Source organism: Pinus tabuliformis, chromosome 5_2 (assembly GCF_031772625.1).
Source record: "Pinus tabuliformis cultivar Carrire ecotype Pingquan chromosome 5_2, CPIR1, whole genome shotgun sequence".
In the NCBI taxonomy this organism is placed as follows: Eukaryota; Viridiplantae; Streptophyta; class Pinopsida; order Pinales; family Pinaceae; genus Pinus; species Pinus tabuliformis.
Genome location: NC_142306.1, coordinates 988,238,990 through 988,257,685, shown reverse-complemented (window position 1 = coordinate 988,257,685; position 18,696 = coordinate 988,238,990). Strand labels below are relative to the sequence as shown.

Genomic DNA, 18,696 nt, shown 5'->3' with positions numbered 1-18,696 from the left:
ACACCATTTTGTTGAGGAGTATAAATAGCAGTTTTGTGTCTAACAATGCCCTCATCCTTATAGTATTGTTCAAATTCAACAGAAGTGAACTCACCATTGTCAGTTCTTAGACATTTAATAGATTTTCCTGTTCTTTTCTCTACCATTACTTTAAATTGTTTAAAGACATTTAATACATCAGCTTTCCTTTTTAGCATATAAACCCAAACTTTACGGGAGTAATCATCAATGAACGTTAAAAAATACAATGCACCTCCATATGACACAACAGGGAAAGGCCCCCACAGATCAGAATGAATGTAGTCTAAAACATCTTTACTATTATGATTTCCAACTTTAAATCTCTGTTTACACTGTTTTCCATACACACAATGTTTAAAGAAATCTAAATTTAAGGATTTCAGACCGGGAAGAGATTTACGTTTCATCAGTATATGAAGACCTTTCTCGCTCATATGACCCAAACGCTGATGCCACAGACGAGTACCTGCTTCTTCCTTTTCTGACGCAACTGCTGCTTCACTGACCTGAGTACTTCCTTTTAACCTGTAAAGATTTCCTACCTTTTCTGCCTTCATAACCACAAGGACTCCTTTAAAGACTTTAAAGACGCCATCCTGACCTGTAAACTTATAACCATCTGAATCCAACACTCCCAAAGAGATTAAATTTTTCTTCAAATCAGGTACATGTCTAACACTAGTTAATGTCATAACTGTGTTATCATACATCTTAATCCTGATATCTCCCATCCCAATAATCTGACATGACACATTGTTACCCATAAACACAGAACTATCGTTTACATTTTCATATGAGGTAAACCAATTTCTATGTGGGCACATGTGATGCGAAGCACCAGAGTCTAACAGCCAGCTATCAAAACCCTGAGAGACATTACATTCAGGTGAAGTTTCATCTATCATACATAATTCTTCAGCAGATAAAACTTCGTCTATCATACCTGAATCGACCTGATTCGCTTCGTTCTTCGGGTTTTCAGATTCCTTTCGTTTCCAACAGTCCTTCTTCAAGTGTCCAACTTTACCGCAGTTCCAACATTTTGCCTTACACTTCTTTCCCTTCGATTTCGATCTGGAAGACCCCCTTGGTTTTTCTCCTCTTTCCTTTGAGCGTCCTCTAGCGACCATGGCTTCTGATGCAGCTGTTTCAGTGCTGGATTTCCTTCGTACTTCTTCAGACAGGAGAGCTCCCACGACTGATTCAAACTTCAAAGAATCAGCAGAGCTGAAGCTGATTGAAGTTACGAAGTGATCCCATGATTCAGGCAGAGAACACAACAAGGTTATGGCTTTATCTTCTTCCTGTATTTTGACTTCCATATCTGTTAATTGACATATTAGTGTATTAAAAACATTCAAATGTTCTGCAACGTTTGAACCTTCTTTCATTCGAAGACTGTATAACTGTCGTTTCAGATAAATTCTGTTGGTTAATGATTTTGTCATATAGAGATTTTCAAGTTTTTACCACAATCCTGACACCGTAGTCTCTTCAACAATATTGAAAAGAACTTCATCCGCTAGGCATAACTGGATGGTACTGAGAGCTCGGGCATCCAAGTCCTCTCAGTCTGAAGTAGTCATGGTTGCAGGTTTCTTAATTGCCCCATCCAATGCCTTGTGCAACCCTTGTTGCACAAGCAGATCCCTAACCTTCAGTTTCCAAAGAGCAAAATTGCTCTTTCCGATGAATTTCTCCACCTCGAATTTTGCATTCAACATCTTGGCCATTGTCTAAGACTCTCAATCTTCAGTCTAGGGTTTTTTAAAAAAAGTTTCCAATGCCACCAAAGGAGCCAACAAAGGATTTCCAAGTTTTAACTCTCCCTACTTCAATTCTTTAAAAAAAATTTGCTGAATATTTTTTAGGGAAAAACCTTTGTTTTTTTTTAATTCAAAGAAAACCCTTTTAAAAAAAAACTTCTTTTCTCCTTTCCTTTAAAAAAAACTGTCTTCTTTTCCTCACTATCTCACATTCACCACTGTATTCAAAAAAATTTCTGAAACAAAAATTATTTTTTAAAAAATACCTGGATCCAGCACGCAGATCCTGCTGGCAGCAACTGGCAGCGAACAGCGACTGCAGACCACCCTTCCTCCACGCAGGCGTTCTGGACTTCACGCAGCACGCAGGCAGACACCCTTCCTCCACGCAGGCGGTTTGGCAATGGAGGTAGTTCGACTGTTCACGCAGCACGTAGGCAAACCACCCACGCTCAGGCAGATCCAGCACGCAGATCGATAATACACAGAACAACGCTTGCCTTTACGCAGAACGCTGGACACCGCAGCGTCTTCACACACGCAGACGAGGTTCCCTCCTCACGTAGGCAGATTCCGGATTTTTCCCTGCAATCTTTATGCAGGCCAACCACTCTTCCTTTCTTACACGTGCTCCTCACGCAGGCAGATAACTGGCCGCAAGCTCTCACGCAGCAACAAGCAGGCAGAGGGTTTGGCACGCAAAAACCACTCTCACGCAGGCTGATTGCCTTTTCTTCAACGCGGGTTCTGGACTCTTCTTCACGCAGGCAGGGTCTTCACGCCTTCACGCCCATTCACGCAGACATCATCAAACTCTCACGCAGGTTGATTGCCATTTCTTCAACGTGGGTTCTGGACTCTTCTTCACGCAGGCAGGGTCTTCACGCCTTCACGCCCATTCACGCAGACAACGTCAATTCTTCACGCAGGCAGGGTTTTCACGCCTTTACGCCCAATCGCTCGGCCCTGTTAGGCTCTGATACCACTTGTTGTACAAATAACAGAATAATGAAGAAAAAACAAAGAAACTTCAACAGAATAACCAAGACAAGAAACTGAATGGATTGGAATTTGTTATTCAACAATGAATCTCCGCACATTACATTTCATGGGCATTTGTTAGTTTTATATCATCAACCGTCGTTACATAACTAATATTTCGGTATAAAACTGTAAAAACTATCTAGTTACATTTTATCCAAAATTACTAATTCGTTGTCAAACTAACAAAGGCCTGAAGGCCATGGCCTTTGAAACCAGGCCAGATATGAGGGCATAGTAACTAGTTGATGGTGGGATATGACGGGATAGTAGCTTGGTGGTGGGATGGATTGGTTTTCCTGTTTTGAGGCGGTTTCAGATAAAGGTCTCCTTTTCGAACGCAGATAAAGATTTTTATGTATAAATTTGATATTTTTTGGCTTTGTTTATCTGTTTGAAACATTGCTCGTTCAACGTGATCCCCGAGTGGAGGTGGTTGTTATCGAAATGTCAATCACTCAATAGTTATTGCTCACATAGCTTTAGGACTCTTTGTATATATGGTATTAGCGTGCACTCTTTTCAAAAGTACGAGTAGCACATGGTTTTGCAGGTAATAATTTTAACAGTTTGGTATCAAGAAGGTTCTATATATCATTAGGCAAATGGATTATTTTCACACCTAGTTCAGCCTATTGCTTTTGCACAAATGTGGCACATAGCGGTTCTGTAACTCAACGAGCTGTGCCTAGAAAACTCTATATAAAACCGTTGGAGCTGTACAAGAGAGAGATTGAAAGATTACCTTTGAGCACAGGTTTTGATTTTAACTTCCAGTCATTTGTTTCCGATTAGGATTTTGGTGAGACGACTGGATGAAATGGAGGAGGCTGCAAATGTTGAGGAGGAGAGCCCAGTGCCTGAGTCAGAATGGTGTGAATTGACCGAAGATTTGAGAGAGGAAGTATTGGCCAGGCTCCCAGTAGAATATCTTTGTAAGTTCAGAAGTGTGTGTAAGCAATGGAATGCCCTCATTTCATCCACAAAATTCATAACTTGTCGATGGGCTGAGGCGCCTCCCAACCGCCAGCCATGGCTGGCTATGTGCAATGAACACTCTGGACCGCCAATTTGCCTCGTATATAGCTTCCTAACACGGACCTGGAAGAGCACCTGCTGCATCTCCCTTTCTTTTCTAGCAAATGTTGCAGATATATCGAGATCTGGACTTAGCTACCACGGATCTGCCGCAGGCCTATTCTTGGCTAATATCCCAACCGGCCCTAATATTGTGTTCAATCCACTCACAAGAAAATTCGTACATCTGCCGTCAACGAGATGCATAACGGCTGTCATGGCCAGAGGCATTACAGTGGATGAGTACAGTCCAGAATCCTACAGAGTGGTCACCTTGGGCGTGTCTGGTAGTGTAATGACAGTTGAGATCTTTGATTCCTTTCACAAATCATGGAGGGTCGCAGGGGAGCTGCGCGGGGATTTAATGGTGAGGAATAGGAGTGGAGGGGTCGTTTTCTGTGATGGTTTCTTCTACTGTATGACCCGAATTCCTGTGGGCATTATGGGTTTCAGCATGCGAGATGGGACCTCCATTTTTGAGCCTTTACCGTTGCAGCATAGCAACAGTAATAGGGTAATCAAATGGCCTCATCTGCTCACCTGTGGATCGCGGCTGCTAGTGGCAGGGGCCACAGCTGTAGCTGGTGGTCATCGTTTGGAAGGGGTGAATATATGGGAGTATCATCGTAATATTGGTTCAAACTTCTCTGTGTGGAAAGAGATTGCAAGAATGCCTGAATCCATGTTTAACGTTGTTTTGGATCAGACATGGCTCTGGATCGAGTCCTTTGGAGTAGGGAATTACGTGTGCTTTAAAGCTTTCAGCGAAAGAAATGGACGTGGGTTTATCGAGATTGTAGTTTACAATTTAAATTCAAGCCGAAAAATAGAGGAGTCATGGAGTTGGCTCCCCAAATGGCCTATTGCCACTCCTCGGCATCTGAAAGGCATGGCCTTTCAACCCAGGCCAGATATGAAGGTCTGAAGGCCACGGCCTTTGAAACCAGGCCAGATATGAGGGCATAGTAACTAGTTGATGGTGGGATATGAAGGGACAGTAGCTTGGTGGTGGGATGCATTGGTTTTCTTGTTTTGAGGAGGTTTCAGATAGGTTTCAGATAAAGGTCTCCTTTTCGAAAGCTTAAAGATTTTTATGTATCAATTTGATAATTTTTGGGTTTGTTTATCTGTTTGTGATATGGTTGGCATTAGCATGGGTTTCAAAAACCCTTCTAAATGGTTAAAATTTTATATAATTTGGGTTATATAATTTTTTCATTTATAATTACATATTTATTTTAAATTTGGATTATTTATTAAAAAAATAATTTTAAATTTATAGTTTAACATATATATATATATTTATCTTTTGTGATATTTTCTAGTTTATTTTGTTCAAAATTGTGTAGTAATTTTCTTGGAATGGTAATTTCGAGTTTTATAATATGCACAGTTTGAGTGCCTTATGAGTTTTTGAGGGTTCTGGATTTATTTATATATTTAAAGCAATATTTTAAATAATAAAAAATAGTGATCTAGCTAAAATTTTCATTTGATTTTGGCAAAAAAGTAAAACACATTTGATAGTTAGATTGACTTTTGAATGTGTAATTTTAATTTATTATTATGATTTTTTAATTTAAGTTTTTTTCTTATATCAAAAAAACATGTATTAAGGTTTTTTAACTCCCTAATATATGCAAATAGCCCACAGGCCACATATATAAAAAACTCATGGTTTAGCCTATGACCAAGATATCCAGAGATCACTGACGATCTCAGACTCGAACCTATGACCAAGATATCCACATATATCAAAAACTTATAGTTTAGCCTATGACCAAGATATCCAGAGATCACTGACGATCTCAGACTCGAACCTATGACCAAGATATCCAGAGATTACTGATGATCTCAGACTCGAACGAGACACCTATCTTTCCAGCCTTACTATGACGGGCCATGGTGTGCCCTCATGGGATTTGAAACTGGGTGGAGGGGATAATATCCTAGTGAGACAACCACCCCGTCGTCCCACCATGATACAATGTTGTGGAATAACATCTTCTTTACATTATTGTGAAACCTATTTCCTCTTGAAGACAAGTTCTTACCCGAATAGAAGTAGTTGTAAGACATTCTCCATTCCCAAAGTTGAAATTAGATATTGTTGTATTATTTATTATATATATTTTTCAATAAACACTTTGATATTTGATTAATTAATGTTTTTAAAAATTGATTGATTAATTAATTTTCGATTTAATTATTATTATAAGTTTAATTTTGTAGATAAAGTTTATTGAAAAATAACTTTTTATTGAAGACCAAATTTATTTGTTAAAGAAGAACAAAATTGAAGCCAAGACGACGAATTGACCCAGCCTCATACTAACTAGTTTGTTGAGTATATAGATAAAGGGTGTCAAACCGATGATAATTTGAAAAATTCTACAAGAGTCGAAGACAACGATAAAGAAAGCACCTCGCGTGTAACTCATTCACCAGGTGTTGAACCTAGCAAATTAGAAGAAGTAGTTAAATCAATTGGCCCCAAGGAAACATAAAAAGCATCACCATCTCAAAGAAATTTGGGGTTAAACCATATCCCCATCTACGAGGGTGACAAAGACCTTAAAAAGCACAGGTTCATCTATGAGAAACTATGGACAACCAACGATATTACAGATAAAGATAAACATATGGAACAATTGCAACAACTCCCCATAAGAGAGTTCTCACATGGTTTATGAATTTCACAGAGAACCAACCCAAAAATAAGAATGATATCAATGATAGTTTCTTCTCCTTCTTCAAAGTTCAAGATGTTAAACATCTTCTAGCTCAAAAGTTAAAAGACATGAAACAGAGACTTGACGAAATAGTAAGGGAATATGATGAAAGATTCAAGGATTTGTTAAGTCAAATCCCTTATAATATTGATGAAGTGTTGTTGGTTCAGTGGTATGTCGTTGGGTTATTACAAAAACTTTGAGGGCCTTTAAGAATGCACGAAGTCCCATTATGCAAAGAAGCCTTGAAAATGGCCCAACAAATTGAAAAGGATGACAAATGGCAACCAAACTCCTCAATGGTTGACAAAAGACTAGAAGAGAAGATCAAACAATTGCAGTAGTTGTTGCTAAGTTTATCCTTGCAAAAAAATAACCTATGGTGCACCAATTGCAGGACTAAGGAACACACTAAATACAACTTCAAATTTGTAGACTATTTTGATCAAGATGTCTGACACGTTCAAGTAGATACATATTGTGACATATGTAAAGTCTCGTTGAACCATAATACTAGAGAGTGCCAGTGTAACCTAATAAAAGTAAAGCCAAAGTGGTGTGCCATATGTGAAGAGAATACTTATTCTACACAGGAGTGCCAATTGAATGGAAAGAATAAGCCTAACTACCATACTGTATATCATACACAAACATGTGCCATATGTGAAGTGAATACTTATTCTACACAGGAGTGCCAATTGAATGGAAAGAATAAGCCTAACTATCATATTGTATATCATACACAAACATCTGATCAATTTAATGACTAAATTACACAAGGAGGTAAAGGAAATGTTAGAGTAGGATTTGGTGGAAGAAGAGGTGGATATAATGGATGAGGTCAAGGCAGAGGTTAAGGTCAGGAAAGGATGTACTATTTCACATGTTGGAAGGAGGGTCATGCTGCACCTAGTTGCCCTATAAAAGAAAAAAAATTGGCTTAAGATTCTGCAATATTTGTGGATTGGGCTATCATTCTTTAGAAGATTTCCCAAAGTATTAGAACAAATATTGAATAAAATAGTTGTAAATCTCCTTCAAATTGTCCCAAAGAAAGAAGTTTTGAACAAAAAAACCACCACGTTATTCCTAAATCAAGAGTTGGTCTAGAAAACATATTAGGAAATCAACATGCTCTTCAACCCTCTGAAAGCATTGCCCAATATCTAGACTTGAAACATCATAGTGATACAATGGAAAAGGTAGTCGATTTTTTCAAAAATGAAGGTTGACAACAAGCTGATGAAATACAGTATATTAGAGGTATTTTTGGAATTATTAAAAGAAGAACAACTAGTTGGTCACTTGATTGAACTCCTCCACATATTAAAAAATTATAAAGAGGAGGGTAACCAATGTAGGAACTTTTTTTCCAAGGAAAAAAACCGAGCTTTTCTATTATAAAAATAAAAGAGCTACAAACAGATGAGTTAACATCCAGCAGTTAGAGGACTGCCTGAAACATTCAGAATGTTGCCACATGGGCTCGCATCGTTAGTGAACTAACGTGCACAAAGAATAAGAAGGAGAAGAGAAAAGAGAACGAAAAAAAGGGAAAAAACCTGGCATCCGGCTCAGGTTTTTCGCCCCTTTTTCTTCTCAACCTTGCGCCACTCTCCCACAGTGGGCTCGGTCGAGACAATGACTAACTGGGCTGTTTCATTTTGTTGTCCTGTTTCTTTATCTGAGTCTGATGTATCTGAATGATGCTGCCGTTTGATGCCTCCCATGCTTTGATCCACGCTTGTCATCTGTTGCTGGGTCTCTGCCTGGAAAGAATGTGGCTGTAGTTCCTTGTTGACTGCTGTGTTTTCCTTTTGGGTCTCTAGACCAACCTCCTCTATGTTTGTATCGCCCTCCTCTTCTTCTGTTTCTGCATCTTCTGATACTGTGGGAACTTTCTTTTCCTCAGTTTTCTTCTTTATGACATTGTCTATGTTCTGCCATCCTTTGTGCTTCCTTTGTTGTGGCTTGTTCTTGTTATGGCTTTTGCATGCATTGAACAAATGACCTGTTTGTTGACATCCCCTGCATCTGAATGCTGTGTTCTCATAGTCCAAAGATTGTTTCCATTGAGTATTGTTGAAGTTCAGAATGATGCTTTCTGGTAACCCCTGGCTGAGATCTACCTCGACGCAAATTCTAGCAAAGGTAAAGATCCCTTTTAGATGTCTCTCTGTATCTATCTTTAACATTCTTCCGAGAGTATTTCCTATGGCTGCTAAGGATGAAAAGTGCCAAAAATGCATCGGAAGATTATGTAGCCTTACCCATACCGGCATTTTTGATACCACCATGGAGTTTGGATCAAACTCCGGGAACCAGGGGGTAACGAATAATCCCGCACTGCCCCAGAACCATGGTCCTTCGGTAAGAGCTTTATCCTTATCTTCTTCGACTCGAAAGACTACTATGAAGAATCCTTTCGAGCATAGGTGAATCCGACAGTTTTTTGTCCATGTCATGTGTATCCATTGGAACAAAGCATCCGATCTAGGCCAGAAGCCGTTAAATCTACAAATGATTGCAGTTTTTTGTAGATCTGTGAAAATGCCCTTTACCTCTGGGATATCCAACAGAATGGAGGGGCTCTCTGGTGCTTCATCTACAATATACTGCCCTGGGGGTGTATTTACATTTGCATGTTCTTTCCCCTTTTGCGTTTCTGTCCCCTTTGCTGCATCTCTGTAGGTTTTGATGTAGATCCCTTTGTTCCACCTCGCAGCCGGAGATTGAGAATAACAGTTGAATCTTTTGCAACCCTGTAATGCTGGAGGGTGTGTTGATCCTGCATGCATAACCCAGAAAATAATAGGTTTTGTGATGCAGCTGGAATGCCCAGTTTGACCTGTATCTCTTTTTTTAAGTCCAATACAGTCATCCATACCCAGATCTGCACACAAAAGTGCCTTCCTTCTGTTGATCTAATAAAGATTTGTTTCAGATCTGCTATGTCTGCCTTGTTCTGGTTCCTTGTTACTGGTTTGAGTTCTGGGTCTGGTTGGCTTTCAAATGACTTATGCCTAGATCTGGCCAGATCCAATCGTTCCGCCCCGTGTTTATAGTGAATGGCCCGTTCAGTTGAGCCGTTTCCCCGATCTGGGCATCTGAGAGGATGCTGGGGGCTTTGTATCATACGCCCAGAGGGCGCCTTGAAGATGGGCTTCTCGTGGCTAAACTTTCCGGCGGTCAAGATAGCCGCCTCCCTCTCCAGAACCCCCAAGAACAGGGTGACCTCAACCCTTTGGAGTACCGGCTCCCGCTTTCCGTCCCGGAGTAGATCTTTAACCAAAACCTTGGAAAACCGCCGTATTGTGGATCGAAACCGCAGCAATCCCAGAAGGGGTTCCCCTTTTGCGCGGGCAAGGGTATCTGTCCAAGGTGAGCAGCCAACGGTGGAGGTCTCATCACTCCGAAAGAGAGTGAAGGGCGATAGATCTGGGAAATATATCCCCAAACAGTGAAACGCATTGCCCCGATTCGCCCTTAGACAGGCAGATCGAGCCAAAGGAAGAGGAGAGATCTCGAGAAAAAAAAAGTGTTGGATCAAACCCTGCAGCTCCTCTTCGTTTATGGATCCGGGCCATTTCCTGCAAAAACGATCGCAAGCTATGAAGCCCACGTCCTGGTTCCAATCCGATCCTGCATCCAATAAACCAGTGGGAGCATCGCCGGCGGCCACAAGACCTGCTGAAACCCTAACTTCGAATACGCCGGCCATTGTTTCTCTTTTCTCTCAACCAATGTAGGAACTTGTGTCAGCTATCTCAAGGAAAACATTTTTATGATTATGACCCTCAATTAGACCTTCTGATAGATGAATACATGATAAAACAAGTTGTAGTGGACTTGGATCGCTAGTGAATATCCTTCTTAGATAAACTTGGATAAATATAGGAAGGCCAACTCTCTAGGGAGTGAATAACTACCTTAAACTCACAAACCAGAGATTTATAGAGCCCACCAAAATAGTGAAGCACGTAAAAACATCAATCATGGGGATTTAGACTTTCATTGACTTTGAGGTAATCGAATTAGTCGATGGGATACTATCATATACAACTTTGGTTGGAAGACCATGGGGTTGAGGAATGAAGGCGACGATTTTCTTAGAAGAAGACAAAATAAAGTTAAAGGGAAATAAGAAAAAAATTATAATCCCTCTTAACCCTCGAGAAGGAAGAGCGTGGGTTAAAACCTGGGAGGACGATGCATAAATAAGGAGGTTATATCATATACTGCATAGGGATAGAGATAATGTAAAGCCAAATTCATTTGGAGAAATTCTTTCAGGCTCCCTCCTCTCCATAGGCACAAAATCAAACATAAAGCTTTACGAATGACAAATAAAAAATTATGAATCTAAAGCGAAGGAATGTTAGTAGATTAAATTTGTACCAACTAAAAATGTCTGACCTTGTTTCATAATAAAAGTAGTGCCTATTATTCAAGAAATAAAGCTAAAAGAAACTCCCAGACTACTGCCATTCAACTTGAGCAAGGCTTGTGGTGCCCCTTTGAGGTTCAAAGAACGAGCATCTCCTATAAATCGTATTGAACATGTGACTAAGGAAATAGGAGAACATGGACAAATAGAAATGCTAGTCTAAAATTTTACTAGATAGGCGTCATGTTGGTTGGACACCAATGCCTCTAGACTCCAAACCTAGACAACATCAACGACCTATTTTGTCAAAATATTTGAAGGAAAAAAGTTGTCGACATAGGTAATCCTCCAGGATTATGGTGAATTATAAATAATAGTAAATATAAAATTGAAAGGTCATTAGGAAAACCAACAACCCACGGAGAACCATCTAACTATTTCTCCTTTGAAACATGGTATCATAGTGGACTGCTCCTCTACCAAAACTTGCTTTTCTCCTTCTCCTCCTCCATAGTTTGATTTTTTGTTCTAGTTCATGGTATCTGACCTGTCAGATCGTCTTGGCGTAGTGCTATAGATCCCAACTCTGTGTATTGGATCCCACGATTCAAATAGTTATTTTTCTGTTCACTGTGAGGAGCTTTGAGATGCAGTGCATGTGGCAAGTTACAGGAAGGTTGAGTCTAAAAGGAAAGACTGTAAGCATTCATTGGAATCATGATATCAGATTCATACCAAAACTATGTATAGAGCCTAGTGCGAGCTGGATGAGAGTGGGAAATATGCATCTTGGATCAGAATTCAAAGGGTTAGAAACGCCATGCAACATATCGAACCACATATGCGAAGAATATTTTTGGCCACATCTTTGATTTAGTATCCCTGCTCAGGTGGAATATTTTATAGACATGAAGATTGGAAACAAAAATTGCTTCGGGTGACAACAATATCAACTTGGGTATGCTCGATATGTTAAGCTCCCTCTCCCAACGGCCGTCGATAATCTAGAAATCAACTGTAGTCATTTCCTTAAATTACGGAAACCAACTGTAGTTATTTCCTTCAATTACGGAAACTATCTTCAGTTAATTAATTTCTTGTTGGGAGCTCTTGGAGTGGTCCATTACTCCCTCTGCAGTTCTCTACCATGTTCTGTGGAACACTTGACACATAGCCAACAGAAGCTTGATGGAAGCTTGGCTATAAATACTTCTGTTTGGTCCCCAAGCTCACTAACTCAATCCCCTTCAGTCTTACACCATCAAGTTAGAGTGAGCAGAGCTTGGAAGTGCCTCACGGATGAGAGATTTTGGGTAAATTTTGTAAATCTAAGGGCAACGTTTGCAAAGCTGAGGGAGGGCGCAGTTTCATATGATTCACCGGTTTCATGCGTGCTTTTGATGTTCACCTGGGAGTTGGTGATAAGATTCTGGACGAAGTGTGAGTGTGTTAATTTCACGAAAGCAAAATAGCAGAATGCGTTGATACGAATTCTAATTCCGTCAGTAAGCAGCCTTGATGCGCCACAGACTTTCTCTCTTCAGCTTTTATATGCTCACTTGCCTTGCCTTGACGCGGGTTTTCAATACAAATAAGTAAAGTTTTGATACTGGAAGGAAGAAGGCCGGCGGGCGAGTTTTGGAATCACTTATTTCTTTCCTGCATGCATCCATCCAAGGAGGTCTTTGAGACTACCGGTTTTTGATCTAGCTAACTACATAGCAGAAAGTTTGGTTTTGGAGTGTGAGCAGCATCAATGGCCGGAGGTATGATTTCTTGGGTATTAAAGTTTTTCGATTCTTTTAAATGTTTATTCCGCATTATAGAATCGTTATTATGCTAACATTTGGTATTAGAGCATTTTTTTTAATCTCTGCCTTGGTGTTTATAGACATGCTCTGTTTGGCTAAATGCCATATTTTGAGAATTTTCTGAATTAAGACATTTATTTGGAAATATGTCTAATTTTGCTCATTTTTTATGCTTATAATATTTATTTGGTTTAATTATATGCAATTTGGATAATTGTTGTGCAAATTTATAACTATGCTCATATTTAATTTGCATGAATTAATTATTTCTGCTCTAATTAATACATGCTATTTTGGATGAGTATACTCGTTAAATGTTATGCATGAATATTATAGTTTTATTTATGCAATTTATAATTATTCACATATCAAGTTAATTTTTATGCATACAAGAAATAATGTCTAGTGATCCATATAATTTTTAATTGATTAGAGAATAGCCACAACATCTCTAAATTAAATAATATTATATATTATAATTGATTAGGATCACATAAAGAATATTTAGAGATTAATTGTAATTAATTATATTAAATATAATAAATTTTATCCCACATGAATTTTTATTATATTTATATAATTAATTAGGATAAAATATCAAATTATTCATAACTTACCCATAGAGACTATGAATTAATAGTTTTATCATAAAGTTCAAATCTAAGATAGAATTTATATCAAATTATAATCATAATATACCCTTTAGAATTTTGAATTAAGTGAATAATTTGATAAATTCTATCATAAAGAATAATTGAATCTGCTTGAATTGAAAATTTAGTTCACAAACAATTTTTATGTCATTAGATTCAATTTTACGCATGATTTACATTGGTAAAGCATGAAATTTTATTTAGGCCTCAAATTTAACTAAGCACATGATCTTTAATTTTATGCAGTTGTACAACCTACAAATTTCTCTAAAATACGTTGTGATATCCCTGAACTTAAGGGAGATAACTATAAGGTCTGGAAGGAGAGAGTTCTCCTTCATTTGGGGTGGATGGACATAGACTATGCTATTAGGAAAGATGAACCACCGACACTCACTAATACCAGCACTACAACGGACATCACGCTTTATGAACGATGGGAGCGATCTAATCGCCTAAGCATGATGTTCATTAAGACTAAAATTTCAACTGGTATTCGTGGTTCCGTTGATCAGCATGAAAAGGTCCGAGACTTGCTGAAAGCCATTGATGATCAATTCGTCACTTCAGACAAGGCACTAGCAAGCACCCTAATCATGAAGTTCTCATCCCTAAGGCTCACCAGTGTGAAAGGTGTACGCGAGCACATCATGCAAATGAGGGACACTGTGGCTCAATTGAAGAAACTCGAGGTTGAAATATTAGAGTCCTTCCTGGTGCACTACATCCTGAACACCCTTCTGCACCAATACAAACCCTTCAAAATCTCATACAACACACATAAGGATAAATGGTCAATTAATGAACTCATGACCATGTGTGTTCAAGAGGAAGAGAGACTGGTGGAACTGGGAGAAAGTGCAATGCTGGCAACACGTGGAAAGGGCAAATCTCAAGCCAATCGGAAAGGGAAAGGTAAAGTACCTCCCCAAGCCGATATCAAGAAGGATTCCAAGTGTTTATTCTGTAAAAAAAAGGGACACATGAAGAAGGAATGCGCCAAATTTCAGAAATGGCTTGCGGACAAAGGTAATCCAATCTCATTTGTTTGTTATGAATCTAATATGGTTAATGTCAATATTAACACCTGGTCGATTGATTTTGGATCAACAATTCACATTTCGAATTCCTTGCAAGGTTTGCAAATCCTAAGGAAGCCAGTGGGAAGTGGGCAAAGCATCTTATTAGGAAACAAGATGGGATCGCATGTGGAAGCTATAGGAACATGCTATTTAACTTTAAGTAGTGGCTTTGTTTTAGAATTAGAAAAGACCTTTTACATTCCAAGTTTTTCTAGAAACTTGATTTCAGTTTCAAGACTTGTACATTTTGGATATTTCTTTAACTTTTCAGAAACATCCTTCAATTTATTTTATAAATCTGATTGTGTTGGGAATGGTATTTTGTCTAATGGTCTTTACTGCATTAATTTACAAAACAATGTCACTTATGATACAATGCATGTTCACACTGGCACTAAAAGATGTGTTATTAATGAGGATTCCTCTAAATTATGGCATCGGAGATTAGGTCATATCTCCATAGAAATAATTAAAAGATTAGTAAATGAAGGGGTACTTAATACTCTAGATTTTACTGATTTTGAGACTTGTGTGGACTGCATAAAGGGAAAGCAGACCAACAAGTCAAAGAAAGGTGCAAATAGGAGTTCGGACATATTAGAGATCATACATACTGATATGTGTAGTCCATACATGGACTCACATGGTCAGAGATACTTCATCTCTTTTATAGATGATTACTCACGATATATGTATCTCTACATGCTTCATAAAAAGAACGAAGCATTAGATGCCTTTAATATATTTAAGGCTGAAGTAGAGAAACAATGCGGCAAGCAAATTAAGATCGTGAGATCAGATAGAGGTGGAGAATATTATGGTAGATACACAGATGATGGACAAGCACCTGGGCCATTTGCAAAATTTCTTCAAGAGCATGGGATTGTTGCCCAATACATCATGCATAAATTCTTGTGGACTGAAGCACTTAAGACGACAATGTATATATTAAACCGAGTTCCAACCAAGGCTGTTCCTAAAACGCCATTTGAATTATGGAAAGGTTGGAAACCAAGTTTGCGATATATGTGCATTTGGGGATGTCCGTCTGAAGTAAGAATATATAATCCAAAAGAGAAGAAGCTGGACCCAAGGACCATTAGTGGGTATTTCATTGGATATGCTGAAAGGTCTAAAGGTTACAGATTTTACTGTTCATCTCACAACACTAGGATTGTGGAATCAAGAAATGAAAAGTTTCTTGAAAATGACTTGATCAGTGGGAGCAATCAAACCAGGAACATAGTTTCTGAAAAGGATCATTCAAAATCTCAACCTTCCACCTCAAGTGATAGATTGGTTATTGTTCACAGCACCCCTCAAGTACAAACTGGTGTTGAACAACCAATTGTTGAAGTTCCATAACTTGCTGACGACATTCCAGTAGATCAGGTAGTTCAAGAGTTGCCAAGAATTTTTGAACAACGAGTTGAACCACATACTTCTCAGGAAGATGATGGTACAACATTAAGAAGATCTACTAGACCAAAGAGATAAGCAATTCTTGATGATTATGTTGTGTATTTGCAAGAATTTGACTACAACATTGGAGCCGAAAATGATCCCGAGTCATTTTCACAAGCCATGAGTTGCAAAGAATCAGAATTATGGTACGACTCCATGAAGGAAGAGATGAATTCTATAAAGAGTAACGAAGTCTGGGATCTTGTTGAGTTGCCTAATGGTGCAAAAGCCATTGGATGTAAATGGGTCTTTAAGACTAAGAAAGACTCATTGGGCAACATTGAGAGATACAAGGCAAGACTTATTGCTAAGGGATTCACTCAGAAAGAAGGAATTGACTACATGAAGACTTTCTTTCCTGTATCTAAGAAAGATTCCTTGCATGTTATTACGGCATTAGTAGCCCATTTTTACTTGGAGTTGCAACAAATGGATGTGAAAACGACATTTCTCAATGGAGATCTAGAGGAGGAGGTTTACATGAAACAACCTGAAGGATTCCCCTCTAGTGATGGTGAGCAATTGGTTTGCAAGCTCAAGAAATCATTATACAGTTTAAAACAAGCAGCCCGCCAATGGTATTTGAAATCCCATAATGTAATTTCTTCATTCGGTTTTGTAGAAAATAATATGGATCAATGTATATACTGAAAGTTAGTGGGAGTAAAATCTGTTTTCTTGTTTTATATGTGGATGACATTTTGCTAGCAACCAATGATAAGGGTTTGCTGCATGAGGTAAAACAATTCCTCTCTAAAAATTTCGATATGAAGGATATGGGTGAGGCATCTTATGTCATTGGCATTAAGATCCGTAGAGATAGTTTTCGAGGCATCTTGGGTCTATCTTAGGAAACCTATATTAATAAAATTTTAGAGAGATTTCGGATGAAGGATTGTTCACCAAGTGTAGCTCCCATTGTGAAGGGTGATAGGTTCAATTTGAACCAATGCCCAAAGAACGACTTTGAAAGGGAACAAATGAAGAACATTCCATATGCTTCTGCTATCGGAAGCCTAATGTATGCTCAGGTCTACACAAGACCTAACATTGCATTTGTTATGGGAATGTTGGGACAATATCAGAGTGATCCAGGTTTAGACCACTGGAGAGCTGCAAAGAAAGTAATGAGGTACCTTCAAGGAACCAAAAACTACATGCTTATTTATAGACGGACGGACAATTTGGAAGTACTTGGCTACTCAGATTCTGACTTTGCTGGATGTGTTGATTCACACAGATCAACATCAGGATACATTTTTATGATGGCCGATGGAGCTGTATCATGGAGGAGTTCCAAGCAGACCTTGATTGCCACTTCCACTATGGAAGTCGAGTTCGTCTCCTGTTTTGAGGCTACTTTACATGGTGTATGGCTTAAGAGTTTCATTTTTGGGCTTAGAATTATGGATTCTATCTCTAAGCCATTGAGAATGTATTGCGACAATTCCGCTGTTGTTTTTATGGCTAAAAACAACAAAAGTGGGAGTCGAAATAAACACATTGACATTAAGTATTTAGCGATAAGGGAACGTGTTAAAGAAAAGAAAGTGGTCATTGAGCACATCAACACTGATTTGATGATCACTGATCCTTTGACTAAGGGCATGCCACTGTTTAAATTCAAGGATCATGTAATGAATATGTGACTTGGTTCCGTTATGTAGTTTCTCATTGTATGGACAATATTATTTTAATGAAATTCTTAATTATTATGATGCTTTCCTCATATTTATGTGCACCTTAATTTGATTTGAGAGAATTCATCTGTGTAGGACCAAGAATAAACATAGGGTTTATTCATTAAGAAATTGTTGCCACATAAATTTTAATAGAAATAAATACATAGTAATACATGGAAGATAATACTTGTCATTATAGGAATTATCGCCATGATTCATGTATTTATTACTTAAGACAGATTATCAATGGGTTTTAAGATGAGACATTAAGATTGGAAGTATGGACCAAGTGGGAGAATGTTAAGCTCCCTCTCCCAACAACTGCTGATAATCTGGAAATCAACTGCAGTCATTTCCTTAAATTACGGAAACCAACTGTAGTTATTTCCTTCAATTACGGAAACTATCTTCAGTTAATTAATTTCTTGTTGGGAGTTCCTGGAGTGGTCCATTACTCCCTCTGTAGTTCTCTACCATGTTCTGTGGAACACTTGACACATAGCCAACAAAAGCTTGATGGAAGCTTGGCTATAAATACTTCTGTTTGGTCCCCAAGGTCACTAACTCAATCCCTTTCAGTCTTACACCATCAAGTTAGAGTGAGCTGAGCTTGGAAGTGCCTCAAAGATGAGAGATTTTGGGTGAATTTTGTAAATCTAAGGGCATCGTTTGCAAAGCTGAGGGAGGGCGCAGTTTCATATGATTCGCTGGTTTCACGCGTGCTTTTGACGTTCACCTAGGAGTTGGTGATAAGATTCTGGATGAAGTGTGAGTGTGTTAATTTCACGAAATAAAAATAGCAGAATGTGTTGATACGAATTCTAATTTCGTCAGTAAGCAGCCTTGATGCGCCACAAAATTTCTCTCTTCAGCTGTTATATACTCACTTGCCTTGCCTTGACACAGGTTTTCAATACAAATAAGTAAAGTTTTGATACTAGAAGGAAGAAGGCCGGTGGGTGAGTTTTGGAATCTCTTAT

The 18,696-nt window shown here is 38.6% G+C and overlaps 1 protein-coding gene across 1 annotated transcript; it reads left to right on the top strand.

Moving 5' to 3' along the window:
- Window positions 1-3,648: 3,648 nt before the first annotated feature.
- LOC149162623 (F-box/kelch-repeat protein At5g15710-like) lies at window positions 3,649-4,830 on the top strand. Its single transcript, XM_089435242.1, has one exon. It carries the CDS (start codon window positions 3,649-3,651, stop codon window positions 4,828-4,830), a length of 1,182 nt encoding a protein of 393 aa, XP_089291368.1.
- The last annotated feature ends 13,866 nt before the right edge of the window (window positions 4,831-18,696 follow it).